Source organism: Plecotus auritus, assembly GCF_963455305.1.
Source record: "Plecotus auritus genome assembly, chromosome: 5".
Classification (NCBI taxonomy): domain Eukaryota; kingdom Metazoa; phylum Chordata; class Mammalia; order Chiroptera; family Vespertilionidae; genus Plecotus; species Plecotus auritus.
In genome coordinates, this window is record NC_137776.1 from 143463882 (window position 1) to 143479737 (window position 15856).

Here is a 15856-nt window from a genome sequence, read left to right on the forward strand (position 1 = left end):
CACCACCATTTAGTTGCAGGATGTTCCATCACCCCAAAAGGAAACCCTGCACCAAAAGTACTCACTCCCTACTGCTCCTGCCCCTGGCTACCCCTGGGAGTGATACACCCAGGTAGAAGGTCCCATCCATCCTGCCTCTGCCCTTCCCTATGTCTCTCCCCTTACCTCCTCTCCATTATCCCCACCCCTACCCCACACCTGCTCCACCTCACTCCAAAACTCAACTGAGCTGAGCAGCCTGCCCTGCCATGGGGGCCACTGGAGGATGGGGCCTGCACATTCAGACCTGCTCACTCTCCCTGCAAGCACAGAGCCCCTTCCTCTATGTCAGGAAAGCAGATCTAGGTAGGCTCAGCCAGTCATAGGGACCACTGTGAATGTGCGCTATCCAGGGGAAGTTCTCAGTTGCAACAGCAGGAACCACTTGAGCTTGTGTGAAGAGAAGGGACCTCACAAGGGGGCTCAAGGAAGGTGCCACAGGTCAGAGCACCAGGCTTGAGGCTTCAGGGCAGGCCATAGCACCCAAACCACAGATGTCCTCTAGCAGTGACCTCTGCTCTGTCCCTATGCCAGCCCAGCCCACATACCCAGCACATCCAGCTTTTGTGAGTGGGGCTCTGCTCAGTGGGGAGGAGGGAGAGAGCCATCATCTCATTCAAAGTTAGATCAGGTGAAGTCCACTTGATCTGTGGCTGCCAGGTGAGGCCACAGACAATGACATATCTCTTATCTACCCAGAAAGCACCCCCCACCACCTCCCCAGCAGAGAACACGGGTCCTCCAGGTGGGGTCCCATCAGGCTCTCCCTGGAGGAAGAGAGAGGAACCCCTAATGGTTGGGAAAGCAGGAGAGTGTAGAGAGGAAGACATTTTTTGTGAATGTCAGTCTACTAACAGATTTTAACATAAGCCAAAGACTTGGAGAAATTGATTTCAAAACACAGATCTGATAAAGAACTGATACATATCTTAATTCTCAACAACAAGAAAACAACCAACCAAATTAAAAATGGGCATAAATTCTGGACAGACACCTCACTACAGAAGATACACAGATGGGGATGGGGAGGGATGCAAGATGGTAGCAGAATAAGTGGATGGTACACTCACCTCCTTCCAGGACCGAATTTGAGTGACAACTAAATGACAACACTCAACATGAATAACCAAATGAAGACTAGCTGAATGGAAGTCTTGTAACCAGGGATCATAGAAGAAGCCACAGCCAGAGTGATAAGAAAAATGGAGACACAAAAAGGGCTGGCCCCACACCCACATGTGGCGGTAGAGAATATTCAAGAATCTCTCAGCTGCAAAGGTACCTCCTGAGAAGTGAGGGGTCTCAACCCCATGCTGGGATCCCAACCTGAGGCACTAGAGCCTGGAAGAGGTACGCACCTAACAGCTGGCTCTGAAAATCAATGTGATTCCATTTGCCAGGGAGAGATGGGGGAGGGGGCAGAGGGGCGTCTGGTAGAAAATCAGGTGCTCTCTTAAGGAGCCGGCACACAAAGTCTCATTTGCAGGCACTCAAAGGAGAAGTGGCTCGGAGAAGACTGGAGTCATACAGGGAGAGAGCTTGAGGGAGAGCTGCCACGGACTCAGTGATGAGTCCATCTCCTGCTCTGCCCGCAGACACCATCTTTTCCCTCCATAAGGTCCCGGCCATGCTCATGGCCTGTGTAGGACTCAGCTGGCTTTGGATAGCTTGGGCCTGTGGTGCAGACTTTCTTAGAAGGCTCTTAGGAGATCCAAGCAGACTCAGCAGTGGCAGAGACAGACAAGGAGCTCTGGGGTGATGGCCACTGTTTTCTCCTAAGAAGAGAGGCCTCACTGTTTCTGTGCAGAGCCCTCCCTCCACGTGGCCAAATTTTAATCTGTTTTTAGCCTGATGAGCTCTGCTGGCCTCACCCTGAGGGCTTCTTGAGATCCTGCCCCACCACAAAGGTCCACAGGCCCCTGGCAGGTCACTGCTAGATTTGGTGTGCCCTGAGACTTTCGCGGAGTGGCCTCAGGCCCAACACTGGTGCCAAGTTTGAATCTGTGAACCCCACTGGTGAATGCCACTGGCCCTGGCTCAGGACTTCTGAGAACCTACTCCCCCAACTTGCCTCCTGCCAGATGCACTTTCAGTGACTGAGCCTAACAGGCAGAGGGCAAGAGGAGGCAGATCTCGGGGTGCCTTGAGCCTTTTGCTGACCTGCCCCCAGGCTCAGAACTGGTGGAAACCAGCTTTGGTATGCACACTGGCCCCTACCACACACACCAAGGCCCAACAGAGGCCGCTCCAAACTGTGGGTCATTTTTGTAGCTCCAAACTGGTAGCCAAGGGTTGGTCACAGGCAGCGTCGGACATTGACCTGCACCTGAGTGCCTCCCCATACGCCCCAGAACAAACATACCCAGGAGCGGGCTTTAGAAGAAAATTAGAGCACAGTTTCATTAGCCCCGCGAGCAGCACACCCAAAGCAACATCCTGGCAGTCACCAGAGCCTGCTGGGATGAATTCTGCTTTGGGAGGTCAATCCCCAGAGCAGCTCATACTGGTCAGGGTCAATCCTTATTGTCAGCCAGACTGAGGGTCAATCCCACCCATTGATGGGTCAGCAGCAATCTGGTCTCACCTTCAACAGGAGGGCTCACAAAACCCACACGAGGGATATTCCTGGAGCACCTAGCTCAGGCAACCAGGGAGACTGCACCATTGAGCCCCACAGGACACCTACTACATAAGGCCGTTATACCAAGACTGGGAGACATAGCACATCTACTTAAGACACAGAAACAAATACAGGAGGCAAAATGAAAAGGCAAACAAGCATGCCCCAAATGAGAGAGCAGGAGAAATCCTCAGGAAAAGAAGCAAATACAGCAGAGGCCAGCAATCTACCTGATACAGAGCTCAAAACTTAGGGGAAGAACTCAGTGAGAACTTAAACAGAGATAGTAAACATAAAAAAAGGACATATAAACCAACAAAAGAACCAGTCAGAAAGAAAAAATACAAAAGCCGAAATAAAAAATACCCTAGAAGGAATAACCAGGAGGTTAGATGAGGCAGAGGATGAAACCAGTGATTTGGAAGACAGCAGAAAACACCCAATCGCAGCAGCAGAAAGGAAAAAGAATTGATAAAGTTGAGTATAGTTGAAGGGACTTCTGGGACATCAAGCATAACAACAAAGCTTCCCAGATAAGGAAAAGCTAAAGAAAGCTAAAGGAGACTATGGACTTTTAAACGCAGGAACTGTATGTCCTATTTATATTTACTTCTGTTGGTATTTTTCCACTGAGCACAGTGTATAAGCCATGGGGGATTGATGCATTTCAGCTGAGTGAATAGTAGTGTGGTTAAGTACTGTATGAACATAATGATCAGCTCAGTGCCTTTCATATAAATAAAGCATCAGGTTGGCTTCTATGATAGAAAGCAAGGAAACAACTGAAAAATGATAAGAAAAGCATTGCTAGCACATGGTGTAAAGCTAATGAATCATTAATTCATTTGTTTTGGTTTGATTTCTTCCAGGAGAAGATCCTGAGACAAGGGTTCAAGTAAATAGTATATTGATTAGGAAGTGATTCCAGGAAGCACTAGAAGGGGAGTAGGAAAGTCAGACAGAAAGGGAAGAAGGCAGGCAATAAAAGCAAACTCCCACTGTGGATACTAGAGCTTAATCCTAATAGGAAACACTGGGAAACAGACTAGAACAAACACCTCATAGTTATGCTCCCTAATGGGTAGAGGTGCTGGAGTGTTTATACAGTAACTCTTACTACTGGTTGGCTGGGGGTACTCCTGGGGGATGTTAATTCCTCGGCATTTCTCACCTGCCACTGCCAAGTAGAAACATGGGCTTTAAGGCCAGAGATTATTCTCAATTGAACAACTGCAAATGTTGGAATTTGGACGTAGGGTTAGTATGCAAAGTCCAAGTTGGAAGTAGGGTTAGTATGAAAAGTTCTGACATTTCATTGTAAGCATTATTTAAGAAAGAAAGAAATACTTTTCTTTAAATTTGCATGCATTATTTTTCTATATTTAGTATATTTTTAGAAAATAAATACGTTTAAAATATCTTGGATTTAACTACTTATTAACTACCTAATAAGTGTAACAGTGAGATGTTAATTTTGGTCTACCACAGAAGTATTATTAAACCTTAAGAATGTCATGAATTAAGAAACTTTGCGAACGATTAACCTGCCTCTTCTTTATTAAGATTTGTGTTTGGACTTTTGAGAGAAAACTTTCCCTGGGTAATATCTATGGATTGTATGAATCTATAAGAACAGACCTACCTTCTACACACTAAAATTATATTTCAGAAGCAGGAGAAATTGCACATGAATATATGGACACACTGTCTTTCTGCATAAATGGCAAACACATGTCATATATATTGATGTGTTCTTTCTGGTAAGAGACTATAATTTTTATGGAAAATCTGGTAAAACAAAATTTTGTGTACTGTCTTTGAGCCTCAAAACACCCAGGGTGCTTAACTTCAGAAGGAATTCCTAATTCTTCCTTTGGCATCTTTGCTCAGAATAACCAAGAAGCTAGTTCTGGCTTAAAATCTTGCTATTTTTACATAATCTTTTAAACAGCATGTAGACAGCTATATGACCTGTCATGACAAATTCAGGTCACTGTGGTATTTGTTATTAGTCTCACTTACTATTTTATTCTATAATTCCAATTGTGTCTCTATATTCAACAGTTTTAATTGCTTACATTTTATGTTTTATAAGTCATTAAAATATCTTCTATAGTAGGCAAATAATTCATTAAATAGCACAGAGATGAATGATTTCTAAATAAAAAAATTAATGTAAAACACACTGTTAAAAATATATTATTATCCTATATAATAAAAGCCTAATATGCTAAGTGTCTGGCAATTCATTTGACTGTTTGACCCGTTGCTATGACCCACACTGACCACCAGGGGGCAGACGCTCCAACCAGGAGGTTAGCTTGTTGCTGGGGTCTGGTTGATCCGGACTGGGTGAGATGAGACAGGCCAGACATGCCCTGGAGCCCTCCTGCGGTCCCTCCCCGGCCTCTAAAATATTTCTTCTAATTAATTTCCTTTCAATGTGCATGAATCCATGCACTGGGCCTCTATTACTTATAATAATAAAAAAATAACATAATAATGTCTATTGGATACTTACCACACATAGTCCCTATGTGGTTTTTATGTCTGTACCCATTTCATCCTAACAGCACCCTATGATGTAGTTTTATTCTTACCTCATTTGGGTTGCATCCATCCTGTAGGAGATGCTGTTGGTGTTCCACTTTATTCTCTAGGGCCTTACCATGCAATGCATGGAGTTCTGACTTAATGCCACATTCTGCTTCTCTTTGTCCAATGGCTTTTTCAATAGCTGGTGCCAGGTCTGCCCTCTTACACAGCAGTCTGCAAGTACAGGAGAACTAGCTCAAACTATTACTCCCCCCATCCACCATTGTTTCCTGGGATAATGTTTCAAATAAACTACTTGCACTCAAATCCTTATTTCGGGGATGGCTTCTGGAGGACCCAAACTAAGAGTCATCTGTACATTCACTTGCACATCTATGCACACATAAATATAAAATTGCCTTGACTTGGGGAGAGGAATACGATGTATGTATCCGGGACTGAGAAAGCACTGTCTCAGCCCTTGCATTATAGAGATTATTGGGAAGAAGGAACAAGAAAGCAGAACAGATTTCATCTTCAGGAAAAGTACTAATAATATAGGTTCAAATAAAGAGAAGTAGCCACATAGAGAAAGCAGAGAATGGAACAAGTGACCACATTGCACAAAACCATGGCTGCCCCACAATGCAGTCACACCCCAGAGTCAGAGGAATAGTAAAAATAATCAGCTACTTTCTGATTCCAAATTTTCTCCCATAATTTGGCAAAATGATCTGGGGAGGCAATTAGTAAATTATTTAAGTCCGATGCACTCAGATCTGAAATGTTGGCAGCCTTATTATTGTGGGGGGTTGGGTGGCAAGGGCTGGACTGGCTGGGTACTCTATTCACAAGTATATAAAAAACACCCACACTCCAACCCATCCATATTGAGGCACAGAGAAGCTGTATTGGTCTAGGAAAAGTGGTAAGAAGACTGTTCTTTGCTTATTATCACTACAGCTTTTTGTTATTATTATTGATGTTATGTCTCCCAGGTATTGACATTTCTAAGAATTGTGATTGACAGTAAACTTGGATGAGAATGAAGTTTCCATCAGATCCCTAATTTACTTTGTTTAACTATTAAAAATGTTTATTTTTGGTCAATTTCACAATTTTCTGAAAATAATATTTTCCTTTTTGATACTCTTTCTATTTTATTATAATTTAAAATATTATATTTGTGGTGGTGGTGGTGGTGGCGTGTGTGTGTCTGTATTTCAAAGTAAGCTACCGATATTATTTAATCTCTGATTGCTTGAAACTAGGTATTTCTCATTTGGCAGCCTGTTCAGAACTGAATGGAAGCTGCGTGCTTCTCCATCAGAGTCATTACAGTACATGCTGTGAATGTGAACGTTCATTAGCATTTTATGGATCTATAATTTCTGCTTTAAAAAACAACAACTATGAAAAGCAATTACCCAGCATGGTAAGAGCTCTGTTTTAAAGTCAACATCTTTCTCCAGTTTCCTTCCTTTCAGTCTACCTTCTCCATACCTCTGAATATTTGCTTTGAACCAAATAGAAAAATTGGATCATTCACGATCTCTGACTGGGTCATTTGTACAGAGCTGGCTCCACTGTGACCAGAGGGAAGATGGCTCAGGTAAAGCATCAGCTACTGCAGACCATCTGATGGCTTATTACACGGCTGAAAGGAAATGGACAAGTGCTGCTCTCGGAGTAGACAGTGGCCTCTCTGCCATTTGCTTGCTGTGTGACTTTGAGATACTCAAGTAGCCTCTCAGAGCTTTGTTTTATTAGTCTTTCGGTGGGATCAATACATTCTATCTTGCAGAGTGGTTATGAATAGAAAAGATGATGAATAGTAAAGAACTTTACACAGAGCTCAGAGTTGTACAAATACAAAGGTATTGCTATCATGACTACTATAAGCAGGCATTGATTTAGAAATTGCTGCAATGTGTATTGCTGAATTTAGTTTTCAAAAATGTCCTGCAGAATAAAAAGGTAACCCCCCCTATTTTGTTTATTTCAGATGAGAACACTGAGGCTCTGTGAAGTCAGGTAGAGCCAGGCATGATCAATTTTACAACTTAAGAAACTGCATAGGAATGGCTGGCTGCTGAGTTTGGAATTCAAATTTAAATTCTAATTTAAAGTTAATAATTTGTACATGATAAATAAATACTCATATGCATGTGCACACAGACTCATGGAGAGAAAGACAGGCAAAGAGACAGGTAAGGCAGTGACAGAGAGGGAGAGATAGCTGTAATGGGTTTCATTTGGGATCCCACTGTGCCCTTTAGGACCAGCTCAGATTTTCATATCAAATTGTGATCTTCCCAAGATTTCCCTAAGTTACCCTCTGGCTAGCGTTTCCCTAACACCCCTGCTTCAGTCTCTCGCTTCTTCTGATTCCCAGTTCTCTACTCTGTGTCTGGCAGCTGCTCCAGGTGTGTGGTGGATTATCCTGGTGATTCACATGTAACAATAAAGGTCTTTGCACATATTACTGCTCAACAGATATATTTTTTTAATTGGGCATTAGACAATCTGGTTTGTCAATGTTTTTCAGTCATTTTCACTGCTTTAGGCTTGAGGTTTTTACTTTATTTCTTGGGTCTCTCTTTCTTCCTAAACCCTTACCTTTTATTTATTTTTGTGCTTGTCCCATCCCTCCTTTCCTGCCCTGAGCACATTATAAATCTTTTTATTCCCATCACCCAAAGCCTCTAGAATAGGCTCCATGCGGGGAACAAGAATGTCTGTCATCTCATCTCTGAATACCCAGTGTCTGAAGGGATAGAGTTGGGGGGTGCCTAACATGTAGGAGATAAATAATAAATACATTATTATTTGATAATATAATAAAAATATTGTTATTTGATAAATGAATACATCAAGGTATTGCCTAAGAAGAGTTCTAATACCAACTGGAAAGACAATATATATTGTAATATATTTTCCTCAGCCCACGACATATTTAAAATTTACTTATGAAAATGATAACAGATTTTTAAGCAGACACTAATGTTTTACCAAAATCATATTTTAAACATGTTATATACTCCTTGACACTTATATTACTTCCCTTTAACAGAGCACTCTCTACAAATTCACTGATCATTTTTTTCTCCATTGCTTTTGTTTCATTTTTTCTTTGCCCCGGAGATTGCTATTGTGCTGGATGTAGGCATATTCTGGAAACTTCATTTAAAAATTAATAAATGTGTTTAATTGGAAAAGAAGAACTGCTATATTTTTATGGGCGGGAAGAAACTTCCTTGCTAGCCTTTATCCTCAGATTCTTTTTCTTTAATGTCACTCTCTGTAGAATTGCTTGATCAACGAAAGCGTGTCTCCTGATGAAAACAGACTGTTCCTCAAAGAACAAATTAAGGACTTTCAGTCCTGGAGGTAAAACACTGTGAGCTCATCATGCAGTGCTGTAAAACAAATGTGTTATGTGCCTGGCAACTCTGCCACACAATCAACAGGAAGCCTGAAACGCTGAGATGGGCTGATTTGCACATTTTCATCAGGTACTTGCTAATGCAATAAAAATAAGCCAATGGGATTTAAGACTTCTTGCCATGACATAGCCTATTGGAATTTTTTTTAACAGTCTTTTAACAAATTATTATTTTTTGGCATTGAATGATTATGTTGAATTTTTTAAATTATTATTGATGTTTTTAGAGAGAGAAGGGGGGGAGAGACAGACAGACAGAGAGAGAGAAGAACATCAATTTTGTTGCTCCACTTGCTCATGCATGCAGTGGTTGCTTCTTATATGTGTCCTGACCAGAGATCCAACCCACACCCTTGGCTTCTGAGGATGACACTTTAACCAACTGAGCTATCAGGAAAGGGCTATATCTTGCATTTTGAAAAGCCATTTCAAATTCCAAGTTCTATTTGAGGGTACAAGTGTAGTATGACCTCTCAAGGAGCAATGTGGTATAATTCACAGAACAGAGGAAATGAAGACTCTTCTTAAGCCCCTATTATGTCTTTCTCTTGCTTCTCTCTCCTTTTCTTTGTCATTTTTCCCACCCCTCTGTGTTCAGCCTTTTATCTCCCTTATTCTCTTTTTTCTTAGTCTCCAGTTCAAACTTTGTCCACAATGAATGCATGTTTATGGAAAAGATAGAAAGTAGTATAAGTACTGATTTCTTGGGAAGTCATTTTTACTCATTCAACAAATGCTTTATTTTTCAGCAACAATGGTGTGGTAAGCACTCTATTAGGCATAAACATGGTTTTCAGTAAGCCAGAGTCCTTAAAAGGAATTATTTAAGTGACTGTCTCCCAAATAAAGCTCTGCTATTGTAGGTAAAATGTACACCAAAAATTCATAATCCATACTTTTCACTAAATTCTATATGGTGAATGGTGGCTGGTTGTAGAGATGAAAGTGGTTTTTTTTTTTTTTATGAAATACTAGAGGCCTGGTGCACGGATTCGTGCACCGGTGAGGTCCCTCGGCCTGGCCTGTGGGGATCTGGCTGAAACTGGCTCTCTGACATCCCCTGAGGAGTCCTGGATTATGAGAGGGCATAGGCCAGGCCGAGGGACCCCACTGATGCACTATCGGGGCCAGCGAGGGACTGCAGGAGGGCTCCAGGGTGTGTCTGGCCCATCTTGCCCAGTCCTGATCAGCCGGATCCCAGCAGAAAGCTAACCTACTGGTTGGAGCATCTGCCCCCTGGTGGTCAGTGCATGTCATAGAAACCAGTCAAATGATCAAAAGGTCGACCGGTTGAATGGTCGCTTAGGCTTTTATATATATACATGGATCTGAGGATTTAACAATTGATGACTAATTTATCTGAATCGGCATTAACATATTCTCAATTTTACACCTCAATTTAAATCTTTACTAATGATGTACTAGTAGTCTATCTAGATGTTTTAAACAGACTCAAATGTGTTATTGATTTGTGAATCAGTGTTGTATGTAGAACCTTTACATGATTTCCTTGTGTATATTTTGGACTTGCCAAGACATCACACACTGTAAACCTCAGCCACAATACTAAAAAGATCTATACTATTTGTATAGTCAGCTCATAGTCAACAAGTGTCATCCCTGTGTTTCTCCCGGTATTTCTATCACTCAGCACACTGGGTGAAAGTCCTGGGAGTGCAACGTTATACATTCACCTACCAGGGGCCAATCGGAAAAATAAGCTCTTATTATAGACTAGGTCTTGGAACAAGGTAATTTATTCATAAATGAAATTATGCATTCAATTGTGTTATGAGTTGAATTGTGTCTCCACCCCGGCCCTCATTCCCCCCTCCACCACACACACACCCAAATGCATATGTTGAGGTTCCCATCCCCAGTGCTTCAGAATGTGACCTTATTTGGAAATAGGGTCTTTGCAGATATAATTAGCTAAGATGAAGTCATATTATAATCAGTATGCTTCTAATCCAATATGATTGGTATTCTTATGAAAAGGAGAAAATTGAACACAGAAATAGACAAACAGAAGAAAGCTAAGTAAAGATTGGAGCCATGCTGCCGCAAAACGAAGAATTATCAGAAGTCAGAGAGGTCTGGAACAGATCCTTCCCTGGAGTTTTCAGAGACCAGGTATGGCCCCTGTTAACACATTAGCCTCAGCCTGCTGCCTCCAGGTCTGCAAGACAATACGTTTTTGTTGTTTAAGCCACTTAGTTTGTGGTACTTGCTATGGCAGCCATAGGAAACTAACAGTCAATATTTGAGTTACCTATATTGTTAAGTGAAAAAGGTAAAATGCTACAGTGAGTGAGAAGTACGCAGGAAATTTCCATGCTTTTATATTCTCTCAGAGCTGCTGGGAAACAGGCATGAGGCAAGGATTTGAAACTACTAATTTAAGAATATAAATCGGGGTGCTAACATTGGCTGCCGTGAGGGAATTTAAATTGATAATGTATCTTCAGCAGACGAAGATGATAAAAGCATTCTAGGTGGGTCTCTAAGTCTGAAACCAAAATCCCTGGGCAGAGTTGATGAATACCCCCGGAATCCTCGAGTGTTCTCATCTCCATTTATGCTGCAGAGGTAGCTATAAGGTAAGTAAAATCTCAAGCAGCCAGGCCCTTATTGATTATGCATCAGCAGAGGCTGAAAGATGTTTTTTGTTCTCCCAAGTGGATTGTGAGAGCCTCATTGTGACAACATGCCAGTGCACAGCTAAATGAATGAAGCTTTTTAAAAAGTTGACAATACAAAAAAGAGATGCAGCGCCACATTTAAGGTTCTGAGAACACATCTTTGAAACTAAATACAACAGAAACATAAGTCACCCACATCCTCTACTGTGCAGGGAAACAATATGCAAGCAACTACAGGACCTTAAGAAAAGATAATAGAGAATGAAACAGAGAAAAATGTGGAAATGTAATGAGTGACATTAATAAAAGTATTGCTATGTGGGAAGAAAATCTGGCATTTCCAGATTTTAGCTACAATATCAAATTGATCTTGGAACATGTATGTATAGGATTAATGCAATAAAAATGCCTTTAATCTTAAATGTGCCAGTTGCTTTCCCAAGCACTTAATATGTTATATAATTTAATATTTACATATTCCTTTCTAGTTGGATTCTGTTATTATTTCATTGTACAGATAGGTAATCTGAAGCCTAGAGAAGTTTACTAGTAGTATCATCCCCAGGACTAAAGAGCTAACTAGCTGGAGGTTAGGTATGACCCCCTAACCAGTGCTCTGTACTATAGCTCTGACACAACAGAATGTCCCTTTCAAAACTGGTAATTTTTAAATAAAAAAGGACAACATATTTAGTATTTGTAGTAGTTTCCTTAGCCCTACCGATGAAGGACTATAATAGTGGTGTACTTAAGAATTTACATTTAAAAAAATATATATTTTATTGTTTTTTTACAGAGTGGAAGGGAGAGGGATAGAGAGTTAGAAACATCGATGAGAGACATCGATCAGCTGCCTCCTACACACCTCCCACTGGGGATGTGCTCGCAACCAAGGTACATGCCCTTTACCGGAATTGAACCTGGGACTCTTCAGTCAGCAGGCCGACGCTCTATCCACTGAGCAAAACAGGTTAGGTCAAGAATTTACATTATTTTTACCTAAAATCACCCAAGGGCCAAAGGCTTGATCTCTACCTGACACAATTAGGAGAACATCTGCCTTAACATTTTTATTCAATACCATTGAAAAAGAAAACAACAGGAAAATTTTCCAATCCCTAGGCGTTAGTGACTATGGAGAGTACTGTGGAAACACCTATGGAGAGTGCTGTGGAAAACCTATGGAGAGTGCTGTGGTAACACCTATGGAGAGTGCTGTGGAAAACCTATGGAGAGTGCTGTGGAAACACCTATGGAGAGTACTGTGGAAAACCTATGGAGAGTACTGTGGAAACACCTATGGAGAGTGCTGTGGAAAACCTATGGAGAGTGCTGTGGAAACACCTATGGAGAGTGCTGTGGAAAACCTATGGAGAGTGCTGTGGAAACACCTATGGAGAGTACTGTGGAAAACCTATGGAGAGTGCTGTGGAAACACCTATGGAGAGTACTGTGGAAACACCTATGGAGAGTGCTGTGGAAAGCTTTGGCTTTCCTGCCTCTTTGAGAGGGGAAAGTAAGATCTGGAGATTAGTTGCTGTGAGTCATTTTTATGTATATCTAATGAAGCTTTATTTTTCAGTTGCCAAAAACTAAATGGTCTTACTGGGGAACTGTTGCCAAGTTGGACACCTGTCATAGTTTTGCTTTCCTTGATATTATTAGACACTGTGCTATAACCAATCTGTTTCCACAGTGCCTACAGCAAACCATTTTGCTAAGATCCCTGGTCTTAATGAACTGTATATAGCCTTATTTTTCCTTATTTTAAGGGGGGGGGTGGAGGGAATATCATTTTTAAAAAAATGGGAAGCTGATGTTAGCATGTTGAATTGATTCTTTAACTTTATAAATGTGTCTTCTCAAAAAATGCCCTCAAAAACAAGTAGAAATGAAACAAACAAAAAACAAGTAGGAGTGAAAGCATGGAGGAAATCCAAACATATGTCCAGAGACAGGAAGTTAGAAAGTCAAGTGTTTTCCACTTTGCTCATTCATGGGTCACCTTTAAGGTATTTGCTATATCTGCATGCCCCAAATATTATTGTTTGCTGTGTATTTTATTTATATTAATTATTTATTGCCCTTCAGCATCCTAAGCAACAATAATATTTTTTAAATTCATAGGTTTTTATATATGTTACAGACATTAAACAGATTGCTATTAAAACAAAATAGGTTCAACTCTGTACCTCTTAATGTCATTTGCATCACTATTTTAACTCACTGCAAAATGTGTGGGCTTAAAGCTGCCAACAATAGCTGGCCTCCTGCTCCTACCCAGTCAGAGGATTGGAAAACAAGTTAAAATAAGAACTTATTCCAGAACTCAGATCTCCCAACTGCTTGTTCAGTTATTTCTAAACTCTGTGAATCTCATGCAATCTCAGGAGTTTTTCCTCCCCAACAATCTAAGGAAATTAAGCTTGGATTCTCACTTCCCTTCATGTCTCTACCTTCCCTTGTGGCAATCTTTACAGGAGACTGTCTCTGGATACCCTATCACCACTATTGCTGCTCTCTCTACCAGCCCCTCCTGAGAGAGATGTCCTGTAGGTTAAATGATGTTCCCTCTCCATTCCCCAGAAACACTTTCTCCCACATGACTATCAATGTATTTCATATCAACGCAGCTCCGCGACAGACATACTGAAGATTTCTTGGCCTGGTTGAAACCTCGTCCTATCCAAGTAAGGTATTATTGTTCTTTGATTCAAAGTTATTTTTCTTTTGGTCAAATTCTTTACAGATCTAATTTTGGCCACCAAAAATCTCTGCTGGGCAATAGTTTCTCATAGTAAAGTAGATGGACTATTAAGTTTTACAGGTCTAGGTTCAAATTCAAATTTCTCACAATTTCAATGAAAAAGTGGAAAGTCATTACAATAATAACACAATAAGTCTATAAGAACAAAAGACTGGAGAGCAGAAAAGTTGCCAGGCAGAAGGAAACTTATCTGGTAGACCACACAAAAAATAGATACACAAGTTAATAAGAAAGGAAGCCAAGAATCCAACAGATTTGTGATATAAAATCTGAGAGACTAAGGAATTGAGAGTCCTGGTAAAGATGGGCCTAGGACACAATGATTGAATGAGAGTCTGAATAGCCACTACCAGCCGTGGGCAAACTACGGCCCGCGGGCTGGATCCGGCTGTTCTATCCGGTTCTCTTGCTCTCCCCTCAGCTCCTTTACTTTGAATTTATATTAGTTCACACAAACACTCCATCCATGCTTTTGTTCTGGTCCTCCGGTCCAGTTTAAGAAACCATTGTGGCCCTCAAGTCAAAAAGTTTGCCCACCCCTGCAACTCACACATCGCTGCCCACTTTTTCTATATTTGAGAAACCGCATTGGCCTATCATCTCACCCCAATTACAGAAGGAGCCGGGGCAAGCAGAACTGAAACCAGAAAGATGAAAGGAAGATCCACCTACTGAATGGCCACCTGTCCTCCCCCATGTTTGACTTGTACCTTCCAGGCGGGGGATTGGAAGAGTCCTTTCTGGGAAACTGACCATTCCAACAAATGGGGTTCCAAGGCTGAAACCAACCAGTCCAGTCCCCATACAAAGAAGCCCACAAGGTGAAAAGTCAAGTCTGGAAAAGCAGATGATCCAATTATGCTTTATGGACCCTCAAGTTTAAATCTGAGCAGATAGTAAGTATGGCCAGGTATTTGCTGGAGGCCTCTAACAAAAAAGATCAAGACCAAACAGACAAACAAATACAAGCAGCTAAAGAAAACATTAAAATATTAAAGAAAACTATAATTAATATCCTTAGAGAAATAAGATAGTGTATTGTTAAAGACTAGGATGCTATTTTTAGAAAAGCAACCTTTAAAGTCAATAAGTGTGCCAAGGGATTTAAAAAAAAATGTAACAGCAGAAAATGAAAAAAGTTAATAGAAGGGCTGAGACATAAGTTGAGGATAAGAATCAGAAACTAATATCTCTAGCTAAAAGAGAATAGGAGAGAAGAGATAAGAAAACCATATTATTATGACTCTATAAATGAGTGCTAAAGGATCAGGTAATAGGGCTGTGGACTGTGAAGGGAGAGGGGCCAAGTTGAAAATGTATATAGGATAACCAGGGCAACACCACGAGGTATCACTTCACACCTGTTAGAATGGCTATTATAAAAAAGACAAGATATTACAAGTGTTGGCAAGGATTGGAGAAAAGGGAATCCTTGTGCACTGTAGGTTGGAATGTAAACTGGTGTAGCCACTATGGAAAACAGTATGGAGGTTTCTCAAAAAATGAAATATAAAACTACCATATGATCCAGCAATTCAACTTCTACATATGTACCCAAAGTAAATAAAATCGGGATCTCAAAGAGATTAATAATGAGTACTTTTTTAGTATCAGTTTGGCCCAAATATTATATGGCACAAACCTAAAAATGTTTGTTGTTTATCTAAAATTAAAATTTAACTGGGTGTCCTATATTTCTATTGCTAAACCTGGGAATCCTAAATCTAATCTGCGTTTAGGTATCTAAGTGTAGAAGTGGAATGTCTCTTTTCTGCTCTGTACCCATTGTCTAGAACTAGTGGTCCTAA

At 40.9% G+C, this 15856-nt stretch overlaps 1 protein-coding gene across 1 annotated transcript in view; it reads left to right on the forward strand.

Moving 5' to 3' along the window:
- Positions 1-12556: 12556 nt before the first annotated feature.
- LOC308248325 (F-box only protein 31-like) overlaps positions 12557-15856 on the forward strand; it is a gene marked incomplete at both ends in the record, with an annotated part of 152293 nt that continues 148993 nt past the window's right edge. The window contains one exon of the mRNA XM_080668298.1: positions 12557-12797. Coding sequence (XP_080524424.1) covers positions 12557-12797 — 241 coding nt within the window. The remainder of the gene's footprint in view (positions 12798-15856) is intronic.